The sequence below is a fragment of the Rasamsonia byssochlamydoides genome (assembly GCF_041956645.1).
Source record: "Rasamsonia byssochlamydoides strain NRRL 3658 unplaced genomic scaffold VTN77scaffold_1, whole genome shotgun sequence".
Lineage (NCBI taxonomy): Eukaryota > Fungi > Ascomycota > Eurotiomycetes > Eurotiales > Trichocomaceae > Rasamsonia > Rasamsonia byssochlamydoides.
Genome location: NW_027192384.1, coordinates 505133 through 533087, shown reverse-complemented (window position 1 = coordinate 533087; position 27955 = coordinate 505133). Strand labels below are relative to the sequence as shown.

The window sequence follows — 27955 nt, the reverse complement described above, 5'->3', positions numbered from 1 at the left end:
CTCAAGGACAATGAAGCTCTTCCAAGGCCAGCCATTTAGTCCAATATACCAGGGATACTCCTTCGTCTGAGGTCAGAATATGATACGTGACTTTACTGCGGTCAGACTATGTTCAAGGCTCCGGGAATCGTGTCACTGCCTCATAATGGCAGTTGTCTCAGAAGATATCCTTCTTGGGATTAGTAAAATGCCTCCAACTGATATGTATGATGACACGATGAACCACTATCGCAGCATCTCGCTCCTGCTCCATCCAGTTGAAGTTGCATGTGAGCCAGCCTTAGTCCAAGCTATGAAGGGTCAATGGTATGGGCAGCTCTTCGTTTGAGATTCGACCCCCATTACGGAGTACAGTCAGTCAAATTGGGATTGTGGCGCTTCAGGGTCTTTGATCTGGGGCGACATCCGAACAGACGGTCAGATTATATACCGACTGGGTCTAGATGTCCTTGTTACCGCGTTGAATGTCTTCCAGCAAAGGTGGTCGACCCTAGAGGCACACGGTATTGAGCCATTTACCTGGAGGGAAGCTGTACGCTGTACACGACGTAATTTACAGCATGTCGTAAGGCCAGCTGCAGTTAACTATCATTAGGACTGAGACAATGATCCCTTTGTTGTATAGAGCCCCCTGTTGGCAAGAAAAGACCAGTTGGAAAGGAAACCATCAACGCGCATCTTTGTACGAACAGGGGCAGGAGTTCCTAATTAGAGTCGGAAATAAGAGCTTCCTAGTGAGCTGTATCTCACTTCAGGCATGTTGTTGTGTATGTCTAGCGATAGGTACCTAGGTAACCATGCTATGAATTTTGCATGTGATAGTAGTGCGAGCTATTGGCTACACCCTACTACCTCTGTTAGGTGCGGTTGCAGCTGGAGTTGGCCAAATTGGGATGAGCGGCATCTGCCATTTTGGGGCTGGAAGGCCACTTTTCGTCCCTGGTGGGCTCAAAGATGAGAATGAGACGTGGATCTGCCGGTGAAGCTATTTATCATTAATGGATGTTGGTCGATAGGTGCGACTGCTGCAAAATGACTCAAAGTGTCAGCGGCTGGGGACTGGGTTGGCAATGCATCCCATCTGCAGCTCGGAGACAACTAGGTAAAGCGGAAGCTTCCCCGTTTGACATGCCCTAGGCCTACATTTCTGTTTTCCCCGAGCAGGAGACCTCGATGAGTAAGAGTGTCTGTCACAGTGAAAAAGGGGACCAGCAACAAAATCCGATCCAATCCATGCAATCTCCAAGGATGATGACCCTTGACGCAGTGACGTAAGGCGTCTCGAGGCGGCGACCCGTGACATGGATCAGGTTCTTGCTTCCCCCAATCTGCGACGAGTCCTTCCCGACTAGCGGGAACAAACGGAGCATCAACTTTCAGATCTTGGATCCACCAGGGCATAGGGCTTAGGGCTCAGGGCTGGGGAGTTCGTCGAAATCTAACTCGGATCGAGTAATGGATTCTTGGCATTCGAATGAGGCGCAAGTCACGTGATTAACGGCAATCCTCCGGCGAAAAGTAGATCCGTAAACGCCGCGCGACTCGCGCCAGGCGCCGACAGGCGAACCTAGGAGTCTTAACTATTGTTAAGGTGCTGTTAATGTAAAGAACGGGCTGCGCTTTACTTTCCTCTTATGCGTAACTGACTTTAAGATGGCGAGGAAAATGAGGGCGGCTGCTCAGGCAGCTGCGCAGTCAATGCGTTCGTGCTCTCCCTCCTGCTTTGTTTTCGTACTCGCGATAATGCAGGAGGCAAGCTGACCTCTTTCACAGGAACGGCTCCCCCAAGCTTACCCGACGACCCGTCGGACGAAGAGATGGCCGATGCTCCCCCGACTAGGGAATCCAGTGCAGCGCCGAATGATGGTGATGGCGCAGAAGAGGATCCTGAGGTCGAACCTCAACCAGAGCCAGAACAGGAGGAAGAAGCTGCTGCAACGCCAGCACAGGAATCCGATGGACCTTCACAGTCAAACACTCCCCAACAGAGTGGTGGCAGGACATCTGCCATTCCTCGAAAACGTCGAATTGGCCGTCCGCCCAAAAACCGACCGCCAGACTGGGACACGCCAGATGAGGGAACGTCTGAACGGCAGATCAGCGTCAGTACCCCGGTTAAGAGGAGGCGGGGACGACCGGCCGCCAGCGGTGGACGATGGGCGCGCAACAGAGGGGGATCTCACGTCACGCAAGTCCAGGTGGATAAGGATGGGACTATGTTGGACGTTGTCGACGACGAGGTTGTCCTTCCGGAGGACCCCGAGGGAGAGACAAAGGTGGACAAAAATGGAAATCTACTGGGGGGCAGAGAATACCGAGTCCGCACGTTTACCATTCTCAATCGAGGTGAGCGGCAGTACATGTTGTCTACCGAACCGGCGCGTTGCATCGGGTTCCGAGATTCGTATCTCTTCTTCCAAAAGCACAAGCTGCTCTACAAGATTATCATTGACGACGAAGCCAAGCGCGACTTGATTGAGAGAGAGATCATTCCTCATTCCTACAAGGGTCGCGCGATCGGTGTCGTGACAGCGCGATCCGTTTTCCGGGAGTTTGGCGCCAAGATCGTCATCGGTGGGCGCAAAATCATAGATGATTACAATGTCAAGGCGGCGCGAGAACGCGGAGATGTCGAAGGTGAACTTGCGGTGCCGGAAGACAAGCTTCCCCCTCCCGGAGAGCCATATAACAAGAATCAGTACGTGGCTTGGCACGGCGCAAGCGCAGTCTACCACACTGGAGGCCCTTCTGTTCCCATGCCAAGTGGTAAGATCGTCGATCCGAAGAAGCGCAAGGTGACCGTGACTGGCGATAATTGGATGATTGAACATGCCAGGGAGGCAAGGTGAGTAAATTCAGTCTGTTGAAGTTCGTGTGAGCCATGCCACTGACAAGCAACCTTCAGCCGCTTCAACTCAGCCATTCTCAGTGTCCGTCGGGAGAATCTTGAGGGAGTCTACGATATCCACACCAATTTCATGCAATATCCCAAGATCATGCAGCCTACCCACGCCCGCTGGGAGCGGCTGCCCCCTACCGATTCCAAACCTTCGACCAAACTCACAGAGGGCATGTCCGGGTTGCGTCTGACGAATGGAACTTCCGAAACGGACGAGACATCGCCTGAAAAGGGACCCGAGGCCCCTTCCACGAGCAATTCGTCTATTTTCCCTCCGGTCCCTTCGATCTTCTCCCGGCGCTTCGCCATCACGGATATCTACTACGAAACGGCCGAGTCGAGCACTCTAGGCGTTCCGGGACCGGATGGCGACGTGCACGACATCGGCAGCAACGGCGTCATCAGCATGGCCGATCCTCTACATCCCGAGTTCATGAATGCGGATGTGCTCGCCGAGTTGCCGCCTGAATGCAAGGATGCCCTCGTCGAGGCGGCGGCCCGAGAATGGGCATGGAAGTCCAAGTGGCGGACGGAAGCATCGGACGCCGCAAGAGGGGCGCCTTTGAAGAGCTACGCGTGGTTTCCATGATAATGATAAAGACTGGCGCCCATGAATTTGTTCCTGCATTGATAGTTCGGCCGTTCGAGGAGTCAGTCTGACAAGTATCCGGCATGTGATGGAAAGGGGTCATCGGTATTAGATATGCCTTTCTTTTTTTTTCTCCCTTCCTTTCTCTTCCATAGTGTATTTGCTGTCCTTCAAAAAATGGATTCCGGAAATTGGGGAGGGTTGTTTCGTTTCGTTTTTGTTTTTCTTTGTCTTGTTTTGTTAGTTTCTTTCTTCCATCCTGGCGCCGACGGGGAGTTAACATCAACATGTAGGGAATAATAGATTCTTTTTCCTTTTTTTTATTGTCCTTTTTTTGGTTAAGGCGAGATTTTCAATTTTTTCAAAACAAAGGTACTCTTTGACGATGTCGATAATCCATCAGTAGCTCGCAATGCTCCAGCAATCCGCGACAGCACCGGTTCCAGGATGGAAGGTGCTGTACCGTACTGTACATTGCTGTACTCTTTACTGTTATTCCAGCCACTGGGCAAGTACCCAAGCACTGACACTGGGGGAGTCCATCATGCATCATCCATCTGGATGATGCATGTAGGTAGTAGTAGTAGTAATAGCTCCTAGGTAGCAGGAAAATATTATCCCCTACCTAACAGGTAGGTAGGTGAGTAGGTAGGTCCCTTGCTTCATCCCTACCTAACCTATGTAGATCAGAACTATACTTTCTCCTTGCCATCAGCATGGGCATAGGCATGTCGGTCTCAAAAAAAAATATGATTGTGTAAGTATAAATCCATGTCGAATTTCGTCCATGACGCCATACATACATATAGGTCTGCTGCAGCAGAACCCAACTTATGTTGGGCGCTATATGCTTATAGTAATAATTTTGTCGATGCTTAGGTAGGTAGGGAATTGTCACACCGAAGGGGGAAAAAAAGATAGCTCCTTGTAATAGAGTAGAAGTGGATAGAAGTGGATAGAGGAACAGCATTCATGTACATGCTACTGTAGGACCAATTACCAGTGCTATGAAGAGAGAGTCGATCCTACGTGGCAGTACATACCTGAGATCCAGATCCGGATCCNGGGAAGGAAAAGAAAAGAAAGGCCTGGACCTGAGGTCAAGCAAATCGAATGGATCTGATCAACCCGTTCCGGAACGGTCTTAGAGGAGACGATGTCACGATGTGACGATATATGTACACGTGTGTACAGAACAATTGTTCATGGATATATCAGGTCATTTACGCTCAAGCAGTTAGGCTTAGTTAGGAGGGGTCAAAGGGGAGAAAAAAGAATAACATAAATCCATAAATTTGGCCAACCCCACAGCGGGGTAAAAACAAAAAAAAAGATGAAATCGGCCATTGTCGGAGATTGGAAAGGAAGGAACGTAAGTAACTGATGTACGGAGTAAGTAAGTTAACAAGCTCGACGAGAGGAAAAGAGATGAGATGTCATGCATGCTAGATGCATGCCCCTCCTATCTAACTAGGTAGCTGGCTAAGGCTAGGTTAGGTACCTAGTAGGTATTGTGCTGTAAAATCATCGCCTCATCAGAAATGATTCCAACGATCTAATTCAACTAGACCAATGATTTCATGCATCGTGGATATCATCGCACCATTTGCCCGAAACCCCGAGGCTCGAGCTGTCCACTTTGTCCCCCGCCTTCCTGATTGAGAGGCGGGGTGAAGGAACTCTCGTAGTTAGAGTTATACCGGGCGAGGATTGATATAGAACTACTACCTAGGCGCATGTATGAACTGTACTACACGTCAAACGTTCATGTTGGGCACACATCTCGAATAATAGCCGGAGACCAAGCCGGTCTGGTCTTGGTCACGATCGAGGGACGTAGAACGAACTCGAACAAAGCAGTAGTGAGTTTGTTCTCGACCAGCACTATCAAATCCAGTTTTGGCTTGTTAAGCGGCTGGGCAGTTAGGTAGGTATGTAAGAACACGAAGCAGTACTGCGCCTTCGTCATGTCTGTGACCTGGTTGCAGTCTCTTCCACCGACTCCCCACGATTGGTACTCGACAACCTCGACAACGGTCGGAACTCAGCCGCGCATGCAATGGTTCATCGTTTGGTGGCCTGCAGAGCGCCGCTTCCTTCGTCTTCATGCGCTTCAAGCTAACCTTGTCTGGTAGCTGCAAGTGCACCTGCGTCGAGGTGATTGGTGGTGAAACGATGAAGATCATACATATATCGACGGAGTTGGACAAACGTGCAACAGTCCTGCTTGCCTGATTGCCACGCCTTTTCGGCCCTTACACCGTCACGGAGTAAGGAGATAACTACTCCGTAGGTATCTTCTGATCGCGCGGCATCCTCCCAAACCGTCGGTATACTAGCGACCACCACGACGCAAGGCGGCCCAAGACATGTTCCCGTTATTAGTCTTGGCCCGTCTCCAGGGGTCAAGCGTGCGAACCCCGCTGCAGACTGCATTCCTGGCTAGGACAACCTTGGAGAATCAGCACCGTGCCGATGGTCGTCGTCAATGTTCGTTTTCCGCGATGATGATTCCTCGTGGCAAGCGGCAAGGGTGGAGACCCCGGCAGCATTTTCAGTCACCAATGGCAATAGTAAGAATTCTTGATTTCTGGCATGGCATTATTATCCTGATCCTTGTCGCGCTTCGTATCTATCGCTCGACAGATCGGAAGCAGCCGGGTGTTAGTAGTACCTGTACTGACGTATCGTGGTTCCCACTGTACTATCAAAGGAAGCAGCAAGGGGTCAGGCAGCGTAAATGCGCGTCTGAGGCGTTCACGAGAGCAGGAAGCAGGGATCTGGAAGGTCATAGGAACATGAGTGGTAATCGACTGGGCAGTTCCTTCCGCTGGTAATATTATAACTACCTACCTAGGTTGTTTTCTACGAAAATGCATCTCGTCTATTACCGTATTCTGTGCTCCTGCCGCTTTACGGTTTCCCACTAAAACCCTCGGTAGATTAATATTCCAACTAAACTCTGGGAAACTGCTCTGACGAGTGGTGTAGAGCAGAGTCTGTAGTTGTAAAATCCCGAAAAGCCCTATTGCTCTAAGGTCTGAACGGATTCTTTGGAGTGACATCTTCACAATTCTGAAGTGTTAAATTGTAAGATAATAAGTATGAAGAATGTCATAATCATTTTTAAGCCATGTTAAAAAAACAAAAAAAACAGGAAAGAGAGAAAGGAAGAAAAATGATGTTATATGGTGCTGGTGCTGCCCGGAATCGAACCGGGGCTGGCACGGCCACAACGTGACGTCCTACCACTAGACCACAGCACCTGTTTTTTGGTTCCTAGCATGGCACTCCGTTATTAGACCAGCCTAATTAGCTAATGTATATCCATACCTGAGCGATGCCTTGCAGTTCTGCAACTTCAGCAATATTCTACATACTATTTTATAGCCAAGATGCCCATAAATGGATTACATTTAACTAATTGTTTTTTGTAAGAAAATGCCAAGGAATTCCTATTTCGGCCACTCCACCCATATTGGAGAAGCAGTCTTAGATATGACACATATGCTATTGTAGCTCTGTAGTATAGTAATTTGTATTGTTGGTAAGCTGTTAAAAGCTCTGACAAATTTTCTCCTAGAGTAAATCGTTTAGAAGTAAAGCTTGTCAGAAATTTCAACCAATCATGGCGTGTGATCACGTATCTTTGGCCTTCTCACGATGATTTTCCAAGTAGCATTGAGATTCTTCTAATAATGACTGTGAGTCAACAGTGCTGTCGAAGGTTGGATGATTTCTGGACGACCATGACAATCGGTCAGAAACACAATGCTCAAAGAAGCTCCAGAGTAGACGCGGATGTATTTTGAAGGATTTGTCATGTCATCATCGCTTAAAAGGATCTTTTTTTTTCTCTTTGTTTTTCCGGTCAGCTTGCTGATAATTGAATTTCTGGGCTCTATCCCCTAGTTTTCCCGAATAATAACCTGGTCTGCAGCAGCAGTATTCTCTCCGTTCTTACCAAGATATTCCGTTGGCAGCATGTGAAATTTACTATATCAAAGTAGGATTGTCTTGGTGAATATAGATATATATATATAGTCAGTGGATATCTAGGTGTATATCGAATCAATATGTGGAGTCGCAGTAATTGAATACGGAATATATATTTTGGTGCATACTAGGTTTTAGGTATTGTTCCCGCCGCATAACCATTGGAATTCACGATCTGATAATCCCTTGACTTACAGGACTTTTTAATTGGCAATGCACGCCCAGGCAGCTGGTTTACAGAGAATGTATATGCGTCGAGGGAGAGCCATTTTGAACATCTTAACTTGCATGGTCGCAGTGGAAGTTTTCGAGGACCCTTTCTTGGTTCCCATGATGGCTGTAAGTCGTCCTGATTCGTCTCGAATGTGGAGGTTAGTATCACGTGACAATAGAGTCCTTGGCAGGCTAAGATCTATCCATCTCAGCAGTGACCAATCACAACCTCCGGTGCTGTGGTCTAGTGGTAGGACGTCACGTTGTGGCCGTGCCAGCCCCGGTTCGATTCCGGGCAGCACCAACCTTTTTTTCTGAAACCGGAACCCACTGGTTCACTGTTGGTTCTCTCTATTTATTTTTTTTTGATGAAAGAACTCTGGCGTGTTTCTTCGGGCTCTCCATGTGCTGAAGGTTTTGTACGAGAAGAACTGTGCTGCAGTGAAAATATTGCCAATATAAATCACAGCGAAGAGAGTATGCAGACTCATAATATTCTTATGAGTACTGGAGGTAACAATCGTGATCGAGACAGTAGCAGCTCAAGGGTTGAAGGAGACTTATATCGGATCAACCTCACTTCCTTTGCTCTCCATTGTTATCTGGAAATCCCATCGGTCCAAGATGAAACCTGGTTTCTCCTGCCATTTTGCGCAAATGCGGCTGCCAGCCGTATAACGTTCTGTGACACACCGACGATAGACCTGAAGATTCTTTCCAAGAGTTGCTACCCGCGGTGTATCTCTGTCAAGAATTCCAAGACATTCAGCGCTATATGGATGATTGACGTATTCCGGCTTTTGGCAAAATTCTATAAAAGCTTTGAGGTCTTCCGTAGAATCGGGGATTTTTTTCACGTTGTGCTGTTCGAAATGTGCCGCCATTAGGATATCTCTCATCCAAGAACTTTACCAGCAAAAAATTTGCATCATTCTCATGTGGTGGGCGACTCTGTGGAGGCATCTCTTTCGTTGCATTGCCAGGAAGCATCTTTTTACCCTTTGGGTCCCCATTTCCTGCTTTGCTCATTATCCGTCTTGTCAATGTCATGCCCATATTCTTGGCGAACAGCCATCCAAAGGTCTATTAAAAGTTGGCCTGGTGAAGTTGCGGCAAACATAGACCTGGGTATGGATGCTTTCGAGGCCTCTCCACTCCAGGTCTTTGATGGACGGTGTGGATTACCATTAGAGTCAACATTATCAAGACCATGTTCTGTAAATGACAGGGCCCTTATTTCTCGACTGGTGCGTGAGACAGCAAACCTAGCATTGAGTAAAAGAGACTTGTTGAGTCCAGTGGGGTGCCTCCACCTTAGCTGGAATTCACCATCGTCTTTAATCCCAATGGGATATCCCTGCATCTCCTTGGCTGTGATGAAAGGAGCAGGATACAGGGGTATGCCACTCTTAGGAACTTTCCTCTGAACCCATAGGCCGCATCTAATCACTGCATCACGAAAGATTGCTTTCGTGGTTGGTGTTTGGGGAGTCTCTGCAAGCCAGGAAGTCCGCTGCCACACAAGGAGAGATTGAAGGTATTCGGAGTCCGGCACTTGGCTTACAACCTTCAAGAAGTATGACTGGCCTTGCTGTAGAGCTGTAAACTGCTCAGTCCAGGCTTTCCGTTTCTCTTCCATGTGTGTAATAATCAAAAGATAGTGTTGCAGAAACATTAGGGCATTCGCCTTATCAGTATAATCAGGCAGTGGAAGAGTGTTAACAAAAGTGAAAGCTTTTGACAATTGACAAGATGAGCTTTCCCAATCACCAGAATGGCCGTTATGTTCGATATTCTTGATGCGATGGCAGAAGTTTCGGACAAGACTGCTCGATTTGCTGTGTCCATTGAGGAAAGAACATTCTGCTTGAAGATGACCGTTTGTAAGCTCTTCACCAAGGAAGATCAATATTTTAGCATTAGAGTACTGATGCGGTTTCGCTTGAATTTCAAGAACATCTCTCGCCATGTCCTTTCACGAATAGCCCATTTTCTGCGCATGATTTCGAATCATGGCAAAGTGATCGGTAAGGCTCAACCATTCATGCTCAGGAAATGGGTTGCATTTGGTTAAGAAGTTCCTGAAATAATTGATCTGAAGGCTTCTTAGTAGATCATCATCGCCTGCACTTCGCAAGTAGCTGATGTAATGACCTCCGAGCTGGTAATTGATAAGGGAGTAGTGACCAAATAGATGTATCAAGAGTCTTTCTGTATCGTCAGCATTGAATGGATTCCCGATCTGATGCTCATCACCGAAGATTTCAAGCGAAGCGTCCGGGAGCATATGCACTTCTGCAGTGTGAAATATCTCAGGGAAAACCCGTTCCAGGTAGTCTTGGAAAGCCCCTAGTAGGCTGGCTTTTGGCTTGCCTACTAGGTCATCTGAAAAGCGCCGAAAGGGGGTTCTACGGCCTTTTGTTGTACCAATATACCTGGTGGTTAAATTCTGAGATATGGTAATAAAACTGACGGACTCCAATTCATCCAGTTCTGGAAAAGCATGTCCATCCTGTTTCATACACCTCACCAGAGAGTAAAGCTGCAATGGCGTGAAAGTCCATGAGCGAATATAAAAGAGGTGTTTCTGACAGCTCTTATCCTCGTGCAAATGACGCCGCTTTTCCCCCGATAACTCTAGGCGAAGAACTTGGCCCAACTCTGCATTTGATAGATGCATAGGCCGTATAAATAGCTTTTAAAGAATCACCGCTGTTAGGAGGAAGCCTCACTACCAGGAAGTATGCGTCTGAACCTGTCGAATACCATGTTGGATATATTGATGTGATGTGATCTCAGCTCGACAAGTACCATCTCTAGTATTGTCTTCGAGTCAAAGTTTTGACCATGCATCGTTGCCATACTGTGATGGAATGGTCTTATCCTTCGTATGGCAGTCTCTTGAACGCATGCATTGTAAGGCATCACCAAAGGCATTGAGCTCGATCTTTTCCTTCCTCCTGGAGGTCCAGCTGCCATCGTGTGAGTGCAATATCTTTGTCAGAGCCTGGCAATGCAGCCAAAAGGTGGGCGATTTCTTTGACAGGCGGGTCTCATTAAGAAAAGCGACGAATCGACAAAGAGGCAGAAAGTACGCGCCTCGTTGTGAGAGCCGTACAGTAATGATAGTACGCGACCGTATGTCTATTAAACCATTTTTGGAAACGGTAAGATGGCCTTCGCCACCTGAATAGTTAAGCAAGTGGATGAGTCATCTACTGCTGCTGCCCAAGGGCATTTTCCCAACCGAAGAAACTTCTCTCCAGGAAGTTGCCAGACCTGTTGACAAAAACGTAAGAGAGAGTGCCTGGATCCCTTCTGCTTCCTCTCCCTCCGTGCTCACCCGGGTCTCCGTCAGGGACAACTATATAGGTAGGAGGCGTCAATTACGGAGTATTATCGCTGTTGCCTTTTCCATTCATCTAACCACTCGTCCAGAGTTATACTCCCCCAGATAGGAAGTGACGACCTGGCTATTATTAGATCATTATTACTGGGTCTCATTGGTGTCTCATGGGGCCGACAACCAAAATGGTCTTCAGCCTGCAGTCTTGCTTTGCAGCAGCCTCTGCTTGTCATTCCGGTGAGGAACACTTGATTGCACGCTTGCCAGACATCCATATTAATAATGTCTCCAACGTCCTCCGTGCCAACAATCAGAGAATTGAGCGTGTCCCAATCTGCCATGTCCTCCTTGCAGGCATCATGTCTGACTCTTGATGTTATGTGGCAATGATTAATCTCAGTCCCTTCCAATAATAATGGGTGCTCATGGATGCTCAGGCTTAGTCATCATGGTCAACTGTTTCTGTATGGAAAGACTTGGTGGAGCGCAAAGCTTCGCGCACCTTTACTCTGCAGTAGGGTTGCAAACCTTCCTTCTTTTTTTTTTTTGCCTTTTATACGGTCAACTAAACCGCGAACGGCGTGGTGGAAGGAAGGATCCTACTGCGTAGGGTTCTTGTTACTGTGGCCTCAGCTGCAGATTAGCGTCTGTTAGTGTCGTGGTTACGGGCGTATCCAGGCGACCACCATTTATAAGAGCCTGGGTCAGTCAGTGGTGGCCCTGGAGTACATGACTGGAGGAGAATGAGAAGCCCCTTGGGATTAGACCCAGCACTGTTCTCCGTAAGCCTGTCGAAATCTGTGTGACAGCGACTTTGCATCACTGGAGCGGCGCTTGTTCCCTCCCCAGGTGCTTCGCCGCGTTCCAAGAATCCAACAGCATTCTGTATTTTCCTTTCAGTCGCCTCTCTTGTCGGCTGACAAAAAGGTCGAGTCATCATTGACGTCGGCTGGTAGGCTTCCAGCAGCATTCTACGGAGTACTCCTACATACTCCGTTACAGTACGCTTTAGACTAGCCTTTCACCTGGGTTACGGAGGCGGAGGCGGTGACTTGTCATCATCGTTGTCTTCACTTAATGCCCACGAGAGACCCCACAGACCTTGCAGTCCACAGTCCACACAGTCTCTGAACTGTTCACTATTTACGGAGTACTCCGTACAACGAGGTATCACCGACACACTGAACTGGTGAAGTCCGTTACGTCCGCGACCCTCTGGCGCTGTCATCCAGCCGTCTCAAACCAGCAACCCAGAGTTTGATGGCACTGCCCTGAGCGACTGAGACCCATTGCCCGAAAGCCAGTCAACAGGCGCGGTTGGAGGCAGGCAGTGAATTTTTCTCTGGGTGCGCCTGACCCGTTCTGGGCTGGTGATGCCGGTGGATGCCTCTGGGCCGATGTGAGCCGCGGACAGCACTCTTAGCAGTTAGCACTAGCCTAGCCCCAGCCCCATTTGTCTTCACTCGTCCCATCTTTTTTTTTTCTTGTTATTATTATTATTTGCCCTCCTGACTCGCCTGAGGGAACAACCGCACAGGCAACGGCAGCGGCACCGCGGCCCTAGCGGACGCCAAACACCGTCCACCACACGCCTCCCAGAGCGGCCAACGATCATCACCACCACCTCAACACTCTCAACCTTCTCTCTTTCTCCTCCATCCTCCTCCCCTCTCCAGCCTCACCCTCAACTCTTCCCTCCCTCCTCCGATTCGAACTTCATCGTTCGTCTCTCACCTTACATCTCTCTCTCCCACTCAACGAGCTTTTCATTAAGTGTCGTTGTCTCTGAGTGGCCCCCGTCACTCTTCGGGTGGTGGTTTCTGAGAGGAATCGGAGTGGTTCTTTTTTTTTTTTCGTGGTCATCAAAAGTCCACATTTTTTTGTCGTCTTGTTTTTGTCCTTGAGCGACGCAAAAAATCGACGGTCACTACATTGCCACATATCGTTTGTCGACCAGTATCGCTCGGAAACGATCTGTGTTCCTCCAATCCCTATTCTTTCAAAAAAGCAAAAACCAGAAAAAAATTTTTTTCTTTCGGCAGTCTCAGCTGTTGGTTGAACTACGATATTCTCTCCATGACAGCCTATTAGGGTGTCTCTGATCCTCTCTCAACGCTGAGCGGCGGCTCGTCGAGCAGCGCTCCCCGAGCTTCGGGAAGTGGCGGAAGAGTAGACGGTCGGTATTCTCTTTGCCTGAGACGAGTTGTTCCTTGTGTGACACATTTTTCCTGGCAAAAAGCGTGCCTGGCAAGAGGTGCTGACTGGAGCGTCTGTCGCTGCAGCTGCTGGCCGTCTACCTCCCGTCGTGAACCGGCTCCCTCAGACCACTATGCCGTCCTTCTACACCCCCGGCCTTCACGGCCTTCCTCCAACGCCGCCTCACCTCCATGGTAGCAGCAGGATGGAGAATGACCAGCCCTTCTATCTCACCGGACAGTCGGCATTCCCTCCACGGTACTCCCAGACTGGCTGTGAGTTCATCGAGCAATACTCCCAGGCGACCTGCTTCGTCAAGCCCGCCCCGATGAACATTCACACGCAGGCGATGCCTCAGATGCGGAATGGGCGTGACATGTCTGGTCAGCAAACGCTGGCCCAACCACAATTGGGTGTCTCCCAGGCGATGTACGGTCCCGTGGCAACCGCTCCCGTTCTGCCCCCGATCAGGTCGAATGTGCCCCTTCCCCCAATGGACAGTGCTATCCCGCCACAGTACCGTCGACAAGACATTCACATGCAACCGGAGCAGCGTCCCAAGGAGGAGAAGGCGACCGGAGGCGTTGCAGCCCATCTCGACTACGAGATGGACCAAATGTCAGATTTCGTGGCAGAAATGGCCCAGGGAATGTATGCTTTATACATCACCAAGATCAACCTTGCAGATATTGACTTCGCTCGAAGCGTCTACCCAGGAACACCAGTGCCGCCGCAGTTCCGGAAATACGTTCACCAGATCTTGTCATCGACACGCCTCCCAAGTTCCACCATTCTGCTGGGTCTGTTCTACCTGGCCACCAGGATGCGGATGCTCTCGGCCGCTGGGGTTTACATGACCGGCAGTGGTCAGGTGTATCGGATGCTTACGATCGCGCTGCTTCTGGGCAGTAAATTTCTCGACGACAACACGTTCCAGAACCGATCGTGGGCGGAAGTCAGCAACATCCCGGTCGCGGAGCTGAATTCCATGGAACTGGACTGGCTCTTCGCATTCGAGTGGAAGCTCCACGAGCGCATCCACAACAAGCAGGACGGATTTGCGGTGTGGTTGTCCCACTGGGAAAACTATCGCGCCAAAATGGCCGCCAGAGCCAGTGATCCCCGCCAGAAATTGGCTCCGCTCGACACGAACATTGCGAGGCAGCACGCGATTCCCAAGCCTCTCCTGTCCCCCGACGGTCCCATCCCACCGCAGTATCAGAGGAGTGGCTCGTACGAGAACGCGTGGCTCAATCCCGCCGCGTCCGAGTATTCTCCCCCATCGGCGCCTCCCAGTGGTCCCACCACTCCCGACTACTACAGCGTCGGACCTTGGCTTTACGCGAATCCACCGCCGCCTTACACTCGTGTATGGATGCCACAGCAGTACATTCCGCAGCCGCAGCCACGGTCGCAACCGCCGTCGTACCGACAGACGCCGTCTTACTCGGTGCCTTTTGCACAGAGCGTGTGGACGGGCCATGGCTCCTCATGTGGCTGCTTGTACTGTGCGAAGCACCACGAGCACTACTTCAGTGCAAACGCTTTTGGTGCTATGCAACCTGTCGCCGGCTAAGTCTACCAAGCGTCCAGATTTTTGCGGCATTTCGAACGCTAGAATCTTGTCGCTGTCTTGAATTGAGATATTCGACTTGTGCCTTCGCCTTTTTTTTTTGTCTTCGTCTCCTTTGAAATGATACCGCTCAAGTTTTGAGATGATTTTTGTCATTTTTTTTTTAAAAAAATTCATGCTCGGGTTAAACTATGCTCTGATCTCGCTTCCGAAAAAGTAATCTCTTGTTTTTTTTTCCCTCTTATTACCCTTCGATCGGTCACTACGGACGTTTGGAGCGAAGTGACACCATGGCCTCACAAGCTTCTCGATGCCATGGTCTTCCGTCGATCTGTGACGGTCTTCAATTTCGCCGCTTTCTGTGCAGACAGTTTTAACCGAAACCGCATCTTTGCCGAAGCCGAAGTCTCAGTCGCAATACGTTTCTCGGGAAAAGCAGTCACGACGATTCATGATCTTGTACGCGATTTTGTCCATCTTCGCTTCCAGCTCGACTGTACCTTTTTCATCGAAATTTCCTTATTCATTGGGCATTTCCTTGGCGAGTATTACACATAGATTGTATTGCGTGTTTCGTGGTTTGCCAGGCTGAGATGCATCGTCTATTCCCACCAGACTCGCGGCGTTGTTTATTTTTATTTGTCTATTCCTTTTCTTCCTCTTTGGTCCATCATCCGACCATGGCATGCTGTAAGCGGGGAGGGTATGTTCATATTTTTCATCCTTTCTTCTTTTGATGCCCATGCCGATTTTGTGCGGGCGATTTTTTTTCTTTTTTCTCTTGTCGATGAAAGCCCTCGGTTACCCGACAATTGTGCTACGATGGAATGTACGAGGCATCTGAGGTAAAAACAATCAAAAATTCTGGGTCGCTTACATTGTTGGTTTTTCCCCCCCTTTCCCCCCCTTTTCCGTCGGTGAATCTTCTCTTCACATTCTATCCTTGAAGTTTTTTCGTCGATCCCTCCATTTCTTTCCTTCATCTTCGTCTCATAACATTGCCACGGAAGTGCCTCTGGTCAATCCTGGCATCTATTTTTTTTATTAATTTTTTTTGCACCCCCCTGGTTGTAATTAATCAAAATTGCAAAGTGGGCATTTTTTATTTTCTACTTTTGTGTTTCGCCTCCGTCTGGAAAGACCTTCGAGGGGCCTTTTTCTTTTCCTCTTCTTTTGAGACTGTTCCATTTCTTCGAATAAGATAAAACGAAGTCAAACGGACAGAAATCCAATTGAAAAGAAGGATACTATTTATCCGAAATTTTTCTTTCCTTTTCTTGTGCAAGTAAGTGTTCTCTGTACTTACTCCTTTGGATCAACTATTGTAGTATGTCTATGTCCTTCAGTAGGTACATACATACCTAGGTATAGTCGGTCTCAGAAAAGAAAAAAGGGCCTATCTGTTGCCTGCTTGTCTTTCGAAACAGAAACAAACAAAACTACCTCCGCCTTTACTACCATAGGGGGGAAAGAAAAAGGGAAAGAACATGACAAAAACAGGTTCATGTGTCATGTCATGACGAGTGCATCCGTCGCACGCAGGCTTCATTCGTCATCTAGCTCAGTATACGCTCCCGCGTATACTCTGGTCTCTTTCTCGCTCTAGCTCGAGGGAATCACGACGACCGTCGTCGGCATCCTCAACCTTCCTCTCGTCATCATCATCATTGGCATCAGCATTGGCGCCGTCGTCCTCATCATTGTCGTCCCCATCTCCGAGGACGTTGGCCATGCGGGGACCGCTGGGTTGTTGCTTGCTATTGTTGTTGCTCGTGGAGCGGTGATGATTGTGGTGGTGGTAATGGTGATGCTGCTGCTGCTTTGGCCGTCTGATGGACCGGCGCGTCCCGCTTCCCTCGTCGTCGCCGTCGTCTTCTGCCTCCTGAGAAGGTTGGTGGAGTTCTGGGAGAGGACCGTCGACTTCTTCCCCGTCGGACGGGCCGCGACTGCCCCGGCCGCCCAGATGGAGCAGCGTAGCTCTCTGACCGGGACCGGGAGGGCCTGTTCGGTGGTTATCGCTGTCGTTATCACCGTCAGCTGTGCTCAATCGGAGTGGTGAGACTGAGGCAGCGAGTCTCGGACGGTTGACTGTCGTGCTGCACGCTCCGTCGGCCTCAGTCCGCTGTCGGCCGCGTCAGTTGCAGAGACAGGTAGCGGAGAAGTGGCTCGAGGAGCGGCGAGAGCAGCCAGAGAGATATACGACGGCGTCTGATCGGGAGAAGAGATGATCTCATCTATGGACTCGGGCCTGTGAGCCACAATGGTGAGGTTCTTATTACGGGCCACTTCCCTGGCGGCTAGACCCTTTCTCTCTGGATTCGACAGATCGGAGGACTGGCGGATGGCTCCATCCGCGGAAGATCCTCTGGTCTGGCCATCGCTTGTCTCTCCGCCATCGTCATCTCGAAACAAATCGGCCGTATCTTGCCTACCCGGTCGCCACGTCTTCGGTCTCGCAACACCATGGTTACAGCCATTCGGACAGCCGCCCCATTTCCGCCTGACCGGCGGCGAGTCTGGGGGTGCGGCGGGGATCGATTCCGGAAGGCCCTTTTCAGCTCGTTCGCGCCTCTTCTCTAGTTCCCTTTCCTTTCGGAGTTCTGACCACGTCCGCAGCTTCGTTTTCAGGATGTATTTCCCATTATCTGGGTTCTTTTCCATGATCACAAACTCGCAGTGGTTGACGTTCCGTAGATCCTCAAAGTACTCGACGCTAAAGTGGTACCATTTCATCAGAAAAATGCGAGTCATCAGCCCGTGTGTGACAAGGACGCAGACGCTGGCAAAGTCTTCCTCTCCAAACAGACGCCAAAGCGACTCATTGAAGCCGCTGATCCGATCATACGCATCCGCAGCCGACTCTCCATTCGGGATCCGGTAGAAGAAGTGCCCGTAGTCTGCCCTCTCCTGCCACATGCGCTCCATCTCCGCCGAGCATGGCTGGAAATTCCCAAAATCCTGCTCCCGTAGCCGCGGCTCCTCATACACTTTGATGGTATGCCGTGGGAAGGGCGACGGCGACGGATCGTCCGAAGTCAGGGATTTCAGGATTCCCTCTGTGGTTTCACGAGCCCTGCGGTACGGCGACGTGAAGAAGTGGAGGGTATCATCCGGGCGGAGCATAGCTCGCAGCCTGCGGCCTGCCTCAAGGGCCTGCTTGTGCCCTTCCGGGGTGAGCTTGACGCGGTGATCCGGTACATATTGGTGGATTTCGCGATTCTTATTTCCCTCTGACTGGGCATGACGAATCAAGATAATCATCTAGATGGGCGAAGAAGGGTCAGACTGAGGACAGATGGGGGAAGATAGCGCTTTGCCTACACGTGGTTTGCCCATTCTGATTTTCTTCCTCCCTTAATAGACTGCTCCAGACTGCTCCGAGTTAGTTCGTACTGTAAGATAACAGTGTTCAATAGTCAGGTGCAGAAATGCCCCAAATCAAGATGAACTGTGTTTATATGTAATGTAAACGACCTCACCTCCACTGTCCTACATTGCTGGACAGCAATATAAGTTCGTGAGGGGCTTTGGGGCTCCTAGAGTGTTTCAGATGCTGCTGGTAGCAATGAACGATCACGGCGGCCGGCGAAGCTGCGCAAATGGCCGCCGCGCCTACCGGAGGCGATTGCAGGCGATTGCACCGGTGAGTTCTGTACAATCACCTCCACTTAAGCTTGATGACTTCCAAGGTTTAATTTCGTTTGATACAGTCTACATTGAAATATTGTAAATACTACTCAATTTCGCGGTGTTGATGCAACGCACACGATGACGGACCCGCTGTTGGAGCTGCTCGCTCCGTATCTGGACAGCAATGCCACTCCGACGACGACATCCCGCCCACCTCGATCATCATCATCATCATCACCACCATCGGTCGATGCGACGACCTCGAAATATATCAACCGTCTAACCACGCTGTCTCTTGAATCCTTAAAGACCACAGAGCCTCAATCCATATCTCAGTCCTCTCACTCAACACTCCTATCGCTCCAGGCTCTCTCCAATCGCTCACATAAAGCCTTCATCTCGTCCTCCGATAATCTCTCGACCCTCCGAAACTCGATCCCCTCGCTAGCGCGCGAGGTCCAACAGCTAAAAGATGCGATCCCGAAGCTCGATGACGAGGCAGTACGATTCTCATCCACATACAGCAAAACCGGTGAAAACCCGATCCTGGATCGGCGAAAGAAGGCCATGCAACTTGCGAGAAATGTAGACCGGATATCCGATATTCTCGAGTTACCTGCCTTGCTTTCGACGGCCGTTTCCTCGTCGTCTGCGAGTGGCGGCGCGACTGCGGGAGGCCTCTCCGCGAGCAATTACTCGTCCGCCCTGGATCTCTACTCACACATCAAACGACTTCAGACCCTCTATCCCGACTCCCCTCTCATCAAGGACATTGTGAGACAGGCGGAAGATGCGATGAAGGATATGACGACTAATCTCATCGCTGGGCTTCGGACGCAGAATATCCGACTGGCAGCGGCTATGAGGACAGTGGGTTGGCTGCGACGTGTTGCGCCTGAGTTGGAGAACCCGCGAAGGGATGGTGGATCAGCAACATCGGGTGAAGGGGCCTTTGGCGCTTTGTTCCTCATATGTCGACTGGCGAACCTGGTATCCACGCTTGAAGCGTTGGAGCCACTCCGGGAGCTTGCCGATCAGGAGACGCAACGAAGGATCGAGGCTGTGGGAAAACAGCGGTTGTCATCGACCAATGCAAGCGCATGGTCCGGAGGGCATCAGACGGAACGATTCTTAAAGAGATACATTGAAATCTACCGAGAACAAAGCTTCGCTATTGTCTCGCTTTACAAAAATATCTTTGCACCGGACCAGTCTGACAGCGACCTGGCATCTACAAGCATACCGGGTCTCGATCTGCGGCCCGTGAATTTGAAAACGAAACCACCGGCAAAGGGCAACAAGAAGGATCCGTTACAGGCCCTGCCGCCAGCAGTGGCCACTTTTCCGATGCATCTGGTGCGGTTGCTGACAGACACGCTTCGGATGTATCTTCCCAATGTGCAGGACAAGAGTTCCCAGGAAAGTCTTCTGACCCAAGTTCTCTACTGCGCGGCCAGTTTGGGACGGCTGGGCGGAGACTTTAGCATGATCCTCACCGAATTGGGGACTCTGGAGGAGCTTGAGAATACCGAAGGAGCGCAAGAGATAGTTGACGAGTGGGAACAGGTGATGAAAAAGCACCGGGCGTTGGCAGGGAAGCTGGAGCAGCTCACCAGTGGCCACACTGCTGCCGCTGCTGGGAAGAGCACGTCCCGGATAAGTTCACCTGTACACTAGAGTCGAATAATAAATAGGGCATATACAGTATTTAATCTCCCTCTAAGCATATGGATGTACTCTGACGACGTTAGATTGATGAGATGTGCCTCTGCAGATTTACCTGGAGATCGGGAGGCATTAATAATTACCCGCCTAGGAAGGTCCATTGACCTCCTCCGTGTCAGCTCCCACTTGCACTAGCCTGTTTGGGGCTAGCGGCGGGTCACGCCCCTCTCCCGGTCTCGGTCACTGCGGGTCTCCGCGGGTTCGGCTCTCCATTCGATCAGCCTCGATCCATATCCTCATCTCACCTCCCTGGTCCATGGAGACTCCCTCTACTGTCTCTGGAAGAGATTCTTTGTCCTTATCCTTCTATATATTCTATATATATCGTTGCTAACCTGGCGTGTGTCACCATTCTGGTCTCTTACCTACGACGTTACGCCTTTCCCGCTTCTATCACGCCGTAGCCTCCGCCAATGCCTACGCTCTCTCTTGGAAGACATTAGTCCCTGTATATACATTTCGTCGAGATATCTGACCCTCATGTCGACTCTTTCGGCTTCTGCAACTCCCCCGCCGTCGGGGCTCTTAATCGATCCCACGAAACAAGCGGAATATCCGATCCTGCTGGGTGACAAGTTGGCGGGGAAATCTGACGAAACCCGCTTCATCAATATCACATACAATCACAAGAGCAAGTCGGCCACGCCGCAACAACGGGCAACAATTACTCGTTCGTCGACGTCGCGGGACATATACAATCTCACAATTAAGGACAAGGCCGGGAATGCGGAACAGACGACCTTGACATATACTTATCGGGGGAGCGTAGACCCATCCTTGCCGGTGCAGGAGTCTGATACAAGAAACCTCGTTCTCGTCTTTGACCCAAAGCGGAAGGCGTTTATCCTGGAGCCAGTCAGTACGAATTTGAATTTCAATCTGCGTTCGGCACCTGGAAAGACAGACAAACAGGTGCTTGAACAGTATCCACAGCTAAGCACCCTCCCGGAGGATGACCAGGCCTCCGGAGACGACCGGTCCAAGCAGGAAGGGAGTGACGATGAGAGACCCGAAGCGGCAGATGACAGTAATCCCTACGATTACCGACATTTTCTTCCCAAGGAGAACACTGAAAAGGACAAACAGACCTTTTCCACAAGTACAACCCCAGATCCGCACAACACTGCAAGCAAGGTCAACACCCCGACGCTGTCGGCTACCAAGGAAGCCAAACCAAAACTATTACCAAGGACCAAGCTACAGACCAATCCCCTCCGGCAGGTGAAGCGGCCGCCAAAGGCTGCTGCGGCGAGCGCCAGCTCTGCGACAACGAGATCACAACCAAAGTCTGCTCCCCGTGTGGATCCGGAGGATATAGTTTTTGAATCTGCACCTTCAGATGAGGAACAGAGGGACAACAAACGCGAGACAAGCAAGATCGGTGCCACTCCAAGCCCCAACATTATCATCGATGGAGACCTGATCATTGACATGGGATCACCACCGCCAACACGCCCATTCAGGGTTAATCCTGCTCATTTCTCATCGAACAACAGCTCCGCCAATGAAGCCGATGATGATGATGACGATGAAGAGGAAATTGAAGATCTGCGATTACCATCTCCAGCCAGACAAGGTGACATGCAGGCGGATGGTGCGCAGCACGAAGAAGCATCTGACGATGAAATGGAGGAGGATGACCCGCTGGCTGCGGAGATGGAAGCTGCATTTGAAGAGGAAGAGGTGGCGAGACAGCAGCAGCAGGCTCAATATACCGTACCTAGCGATGATGACGAGAGTGAGGTAAGCGAAGAGGAGTAAGAATCCGGCAAATATAGCATGGATTAGCATGTGTTGTCAGGCTGGCTGTTTTCTCTCTCTCTCTCTCTCTCTCGCCTTTTTGTCCTTTTTTTTTTTTAATTGGACAAGCACACCAAGATGAACATAGCGGCGGCGTAACCGGGAGTTTTGGAAGCAATGATGAGGGCCTTCGAGCCTGGGCGGAAATGTTGGACATTTGATACCATAAACGCAATGTATTTTCATTTCATTTCCTTAATTCATATCTATCTATTAGATAATTTACAGAGATTCTACAGGTAAAAAAAATCCTTTGTAGGCCCTCTCATTATTATCTGCCTGAAGGTAGTAACCGCTTTCTACATACATACAGCTACACGGAAAAACGATGATCCGGCATTATCCTTTGTCGCATCCGAGGGTCTTGAAAGTGAAGACGTTCGCGCTCAGCAAGAGCCCTGCCACCCCATTTATCCCCCCATTTAGGCAGCCTTTCAATACCATTCACTTCTTGTCATATTTACAGGGTCGAATTTAGGCTGCCCTTTTTCTTCTTCGAGTTGGATATATTCTGTTGGGTCGCACCGCTCACCTTCGCTGGGACTCGTCCGCCGCAACCGCCCTTTGCGACATCCACCGCAAAGACAAACGCCGCACGATGATACCGATTCGTTTCGCGATGGTTCTCTCGCTCTTTTGACTTTTTATCTGAATTACCCTTGTCCGCAGGAACGGAAGGACGTTTCTTCAAAGACTGGATCGCTAGCCTGCTCCCGCGCATTTCTTCTACCTCATCTACTGATTTCTCACTCGGAGATACATTCCGTCGACAACACTCACTTTCACGCTGGCCGTCGTTTACAGGAGAGTATCGGTATCCTTCGTCTCTACGAACCCTCCCTCATCTCTCACTGAATAAATGCCCCTGATGGCATCCCCGTCTTCTCATCAGAGCCATAGCGAAGTGCGACCTGTCCCAGCGCCGTCGAATCCCGTTCTGCTCGAAGCGCAATCCCAATGGCTCTTCACAGACGAAGAACTCACACGAACGCCATCGATCCTGGATGGCATGTCCATGGAGGCCGAACATACAAGCCGCAGCAAGGGGGTCAATTTTATCGTGCAGGTGGGGATTATGTTGAAGCTGCCCCAGCTCACTCTCGCGACCGCAAGTGTGTACCTGCACCGGTTCTTCATGCGATACAGCATGGTTGATCTGCCACAGCGGCCGGGAATGCACCCTTATCCTATTGCGGCGACATCTCTCTTTCTTGCTACCAAGATGGAAGAGAACACTCGGAAGATGAAAGAGTTTGTGGTCGCCTGCTGCCGGGTCGCGCAGAAGAAGCCGGACCTGGTCGTGGACGAACAATCGAAGGAATTTTGGAAGTGGAGGGACACAATATTGCACACGGAGGATTTGCTCCTTGAGGCGCTGTGCTTCGATCTGCAGTTGGAACAGCCGTACCGCATTCTGTACGAGTTCATCTGCTTCTTTGGGGTCAATGAGAACAAGCCTCTGCGCAATGCGGCCTGGGCATTCGTCAATGACTCCAGCTATACGGTTCTCTGTTTGCAGTTCACTGCCCGTACCATCGCTGCCAGCGCTCTTTATGCGGCCGCCAGGCTATGCAACGTGGCGTTCGAGGATGATGCCGCAGGACGTCCATGGTGGGAACAAATCGACGTCGATCTTTCTAAGGTGCGGAAAGCATGTAACCGAATGGTCCAGCTTTACGAGAAGAACTCGGTCCACCGGCAAAGCCATCCGTATCCGACCGTTCCTACGGAGGGGGAGGCGGTTCTCGAGACGACGCGGATTCCTCGTCCTCGCCGCAGTAGCGTCACGGGAACGCCCTCTGATGGAGAGATGAATGGGCGGAAACGCTCGAGGGAGGCAGAGGAAGAGAACACGGGCAGTCAAGCCAAACCCTCCTCGCATCCGCCAGAGCAGCAATCTCTGAAGAATGGGTCGTCGTCCTTCGATAGCGGCAATCACAGCCATGAAGAGCCTTCTCCGAAGCGGCAACGGGTGGCTCACAACAATGATATTAGCGAGTCCAAGCTACCAGCGGGTGCGGACCACTACAATAGTTCACAAGTCTCAACATCATCAAATCTTTCCTCCTCCCAGACTGTGAACGGCCATCATCCGGCCAGTAACAGTAACGAATACTACTCTTCACAGAGCTCGCATCCTGCTTCATCGAAACATCAGCAGCAGCAACAACATCGCCGGCAGTACCCTCTTCCGCCTCCTCCACCACTACCTCCTGTCTCACAACATCACATCGGCCGTCACGACAGTAACGGTCACGAAGCGTCAGACCCTGTCCAGCAGCGGATCGACGAGATTGTCCAACAAGGATTATCTCGAAACACCAGCAGCAATACCAACGACAAACTGCGCGGCGATAAGTATCGTCCAGCATGGGATCGGGATCGAGATCGGGATAGAGATAGGGATAGAGATCGAGACCGAGATCGAGATCGAGAATGGCAGCGCGAGAGACGTCGCTCGTCAGTGACCTCAATGTCCGGCGGAGGTGGAGCCGGAGGTGTTGGTGAAGGAGGAGGAGGTCGAAGACCGAGCATGAATACAGACCAGCAAGCGTCCCAAGCCTCTCCTCCCCATGAACGCAATCGAACACAGGCAGCACAAGCAGCACCAGAAGATGAGGAAGAAGAAGAAGGAGAAATAAAGGAAGGAGAAGTGTAAAAAAAAAAAGAAGATTCCAAAGAAGATTCCTTTGGGAATGGGTGGGCAAAAAAAGGAAGATAATAAGATAATGACAATGATGATGGATGATGGCGTTAATATCAATATCAGTTAATTGGGCAGATGGACAGATACGTATGTACAGTACATACACACATAGTTACCTAGTTAGTTAGTACTACCTACTACCTATCTATCCTGTACTATCCTATCTATATTTAGATACCTACCTACCTGTGACTAGCTAGGTACAGAACTGAGACTAGATAGATAGATCGATCGATCGATGCATTCAATTAAATATCTGAAATAAAAAAAATGGATATATATGATACGTCCTTGCATGATAATTTACCCACCTAACTGTAACTTTTTTTTTGCATGCATGTGACTGAACTGACAGCAGCAAAGGACCAGAGAGAGAGATACTTACCATCCATCCATCCATCATCCATCCCGAAGGAAGGGAACGAAGGGAAAATAAAAATAGCTGCATTATTTCTTTATTTGATTGATCAGATCAGATAATAAATATAAGTCGGAAAATAAGAAACAACAACAGAACAAAAAAAAAACAAAAAAAGAATACTTATATATAATATATAATAATGCTCAGTTGTTTCTTTCTTTTTGCTTTTGCTTTTTACTTGCTCTTTTTTTTTTCCCTTCCTCATTCATTCACTCACTCAACAACAACAAACACAAGGATACATACACACATATGTAATGTACATACATACCTAGCTAGATATGGATATACTTTCGTTTTTTTCCCTGCTTCTTCCCCTTTCGAACCCGCCTTGAAGTACCCTAGGGTACCTGAGGTAATTAGACTACCTTTTCTCTTCTCTTCTTCTGCTTTTCGAATAAATAAATAGTTAGATCGAAGAAACCATGTGAGAGAAAAAAGCAAGGAAACTCATTTGCTTTGCTCGTCAAAAAATAATGGGCTATATGTACAGTACAAAATTAATTGTATCGTGTTGCAGTGTATTGTATTGCGTTCTTCATGCCCAAGACTCAAATCAGATCGCATCAGATCAGATCAGACTCCCAACCTCCAACTGTCTGTAGAGTACAAGAAGGGTGAGTGGATGAGAGGTAATAAGGTAGGTGAGGCAAGGTAGGTAGGTAGGTAGGTAAGACAGTGGCACAGAAGGGTAGGAAAGAAGAAGACATGCATATACACAGGAGGAGGTGGAGGTAAAGTGGTAGGTCGGGAGATAAGTAACAAGATATGCGTGATCCAACCGGTTCCCCTGCCCAAAAATATAAGTAACCAATCCCATTTCATCCTCAATCAATGGCAACCAAAGGTATCAATCAAGAGAGAAAAGGAGAAGGAGAGGAGAGATAATAAAAATAGATAGATAGGTAGATAGATAGATAGCGTAAAATCCCACCAACGTAGCCGGTCAATGAAGAAAAAGGCATGGAAACATCGTGAATAAAAAAAAGATTGTATCTTTTTTAGGAGAGGGTGTGGAGTGCGTGACGAATGTCTCAGGACTCTTTTCAGATGTCCCCGAACATCTCGTCCAGCTCGTCGACCTCTACGGTCTCTGGGCTGCGCAGATCACTCCACGAGTCGATGATCATTTCAAAATCGAACGTGGCCCTCAGCTGCTTGTCCATGCCGACTTTGGATGAGAAACCAGTCTCGACCATATCGATGGTGCGCTTGAGAGCCGACACGGCCGGCAGGTCCTCCACAGACACGGGAGTCGCGCCACGGACGCTATCGGCAATGCTCTGTTTCAGCGAGAGAAGGCCGTTCGTCGTTTCAGTTCCCGAGTCGCAACCTTCGACGGATGAGCCAGCAGCCGACGTAACACTCGTACCAGACGAGAGCGACGATGACACCGAAGACAGCGACGGCGATGGTGACGTGCCAAAGAGCGCGGCAGCGGCCGCCTCATCCAGATCCTGCTCCCGATCTCGGGAGCCTCCATGCGAAGAAAAGTAATCGCCATAGTGATCCTCATGCAGTTGGTTCTCAGCCATGGACGAGAGGGGATCCTCGTCCATTGGCGATCCCGGAAATCCGCCCGTCGGTCCTTGGGACTCATCACCACCGTCAAAGCTCGCAACGCTGGCCGTCCCTTGCCGGCTTGCTTTCTCTTCCGACGCCCGTTCCCGCACAGAGCTGGCGGTTTGGGTGAACTCCCTCTCGTCACCCTCCAGGGGCGGAGAAGCAGCCCGGTGATTATGTACGAGGCGATGATGGCGGTGATCCGAGAAGCCGTTTCCGGCATGGCCGTTTATGTCTGCCTGATCCTCCTCAAATTCAGGAGACGACAGGTCAACCTCTGGACTGGGACTGAGACGCGCGCGCTCCCTAGCCAAGGCATCTTCCTCATCCTGATCGACGCTCGCGCTGGACAGACTGGGAGTCATTCGTTTCCCATCCACGATGACAACATCGTCCAGGTTCTCCGGAAGGGGCTGAGGGGGGCACGTCGTAAGGTAGTAGTACACCTTGCGAGGATGGACCGGTATTAACTCCTTGGCGATTGGGCAAGGAGAGAGCGCGGTCCATGGACGCTTCATATAGGCGCTTAACCGGGAGGAAAGTAAGGCGGCAGGATTGGCCGAACTAGACAAACAGGGATTAGGACCGAGGGGGCGCGCGATATTGCGGAAACAAAAATCACTTACTTTGCGACGGTCTCATTGACCGTGGTTAGAACCGCAGCCAATTCTCGCACCAGATGCGGTCTGTTCCCTGTCTTCTCCAATTGTTGGATCGCTGCGACAACAACGTCGTCGTTGATCCCCTCGGTATCGACTTTTGGAACGGCCCCTCCGTCCGCGGGTGATGGCGGCGGCGTGTGCTCGTAGGCACCTCGCGCACTCTTTGGACCACTGCCATTCGCAGCTCCCTTTCCCTGAACCGAAGTTGGGGAAGATGCTGTATTTACGTCTGGCGACTGTGTTTCCGGGTCATGCGACCTCTTTACCTTCTTGGATGGCGGAAACGGCTCATCTGTCGCACTAGAAGCCTTGGATGCCGACGGAGACCGGTGCGAACGGGAGGCATTTGGCAGGTGGATGCCTAACGACGGTAGGGACAGAGACTTTCGGCGGGTGTTGTAAGGCATGTTTGCAAAATGAATGAAGGGGTTATCACAGAGAGTAAACCCGTCGAAAGGAGGGATGGGGAAAGGATGGTTTGGATAAGGGAGATGAGATGTTGCGAGGGGGGGAGAGACCGGAACAAGTCGGCAGCGATGTGGGTTTCACCTTAGTTAGGTGGGCGGTGACAGTGTGCTCGGCAGATGGGGGGAGAAAAAAAAAAGACTTGCTTCCGTTTGTTTGTGGCAAGCCTG

General features: G+C 50.1%; 9 protein-coding genes and 2 non-coding genes across 11 annotated transcripts; 6 read left to right on the top strand and 5 right to left on the bottom strand.

Moving 5' to 3' along the window:
* Positions 1–1653: 1653 nt before the first annotated feature.
* On the top strand, positions 1654–3488 carry VTN77DRAFT_180 (uncharacterized protein; the record flags this gene model as incomplete). Its single annotated transcript, XM_069417571.1, has 3 exons — positions 1654–1702; positions 1774–2845; positions 2906–3488. The coding sequence occupies 3 exons, from the start codon at positions 1654–1656 to the stop codon at positions 3486–3488; spliced, it is 1704 nt and encodes a 567-aa protein (XP_069282543.1).
* Positions 3489–6683: 3195 nt separating this feature from the next.
* VTN77DRAFT_t5 lies at positions 6684–6754 on the bottom strand. The gene has a single exon. It is a non-coding gene; the product is annotated as a tRNA-His (tRNA).
* A 1176-nt stretch (positions 6755–7930) lies between these two features.
* Positions 7931–8001, top strand: VTN77DRAFT_t7. Its single transcript has one exon. It is a non-coding gene; the product is annotated as a tRNA-His (tRNA).
* Positions 8002–8691: 690 nt separating this feature from the next.
* VTN77DRAFT_179 (uncharacterized protein) lies at positions 8692–9372 on the bottom strand (the record flags this gene model as incomplete). Its single annotated transcript, XM_069417559.1, has 1 exon — positions 8692–9372. One exon carries the CDS (start codon positions 9370–9372, stop codon positions 8692–8694), a length of 681 nt encoding a protein of 226 aa, XP_069282542.1.
* A 300-nt stretch (positions 9373–9672) lies between these two features.
* On the bottom strand, positions 9673–10377 carry VTN77DRAFT_178 (uncharacterized protein; the record flags this gene model as incomplete). The annotated part of the gene is made up of 1 exon (XM_069417548.1): positions 9673–10377. One exon carries the CDS (start codon positions 10375–10377, stop codon positions 9673–9675), a length of 705 nt encoding a protein of 234 aa, XP_069282541.1.
* Positions 10378–13372: 2995 nt separating this feature from the next.
* Positions 13373–14815, top strand: VTN77DRAFT_177 (uncharacterized protein; the record flags this gene model as incomplete). Its single annotated transcript, XM_069417537.1, has 2 exons — positions 13373–13890; positions 13945–14815. 2 exons carry the CDS (start codon positions 13373–13375, stop codon positions 14813–14815), a joined length of 1389 nt encoding a protein of 462 aa, XP_069282540.1.
* Positions 14816–16855: 2040 nt separating this feature from the next.
* Positions 16856–18073, bottom strand: VTN77DRAFT_176 (uncharacterized protein; the record flags this gene model as incomplete). Its single annotated transcript, XM_069417526.1, has 1 exon — positions 16856–18073. The coding sequence occupies one exon, from the start codon at positions 18071–18073 to the stop codon at positions 16856–16858; it is 1218 nt and encodes a 405-aa protein (XP_069282539.1).
* Positions 18074–18580: 507 nt separating this feature from the next.
* VTN77DRAFT_175 (uncharacterized protein) lies at positions 18581–20119 on the top strand (the record flags this gene model as incomplete). The annotated part of the gene is made up of 1 exon (XM_069417515.1): positions 18581–20119. One exon carries the CDS (start codon positions 18581–18583, stop codon positions 20117–20119), a length of 1539 nt encoding a protein of 512 aa, XP_069282538.1.
* A 528-nt stretch (positions 20120–20647) lies between these two features.
* Positions 20648–21928, top strand: VTN77DRAFT_174 (uncharacterized protein; the record flags this gene model as incomplete). The annotated part of the gene is made up of 1 exon (XM_069417504.1): positions 20648–21928. The coding sequence occupies one exon, from the start codon at positions 20648–20650 to the stop codon at positions 21926–21928; it is 1281 nt and encodes a 426-aa protein (XP_069282537.1).
* An 898-nt stretch (positions 21929–22826) lies between these two features.
* VTN77DRAFT_173 (uncharacterized protein) lies at positions 22827–24626 on the top strand (the record flags this gene model as incomplete). The annotated part of the gene is made up of 1 exon (XM_069417493.1): positions 22827–24626. One exon carries the CDS (start codon positions 22827–22829, stop codon positions 24624–24626), a length of 1800 nt encoding a protein of 599 aa, XP_069282536.1.
* Positions 24627–26141: 1515 nt separating this feature from the next.
* Positions 26142–27727, bottom strand: VTN77DRAFT_172 (uncharacterized protein; the record flags this gene model as incomplete). Its single annotated transcript, XM_069417482.1, has 2 exons — positions 26142–27222; positions 27285–27727. 2 exons carry the CDS (start codon positions 27725–27727, stop codon positions 26142–26144), a joined length of 1524 nt encoding a protein of 507 aa, XP_069282535.1.
* Positions 27728–27955: the final 228 nt, after the last annotated feature.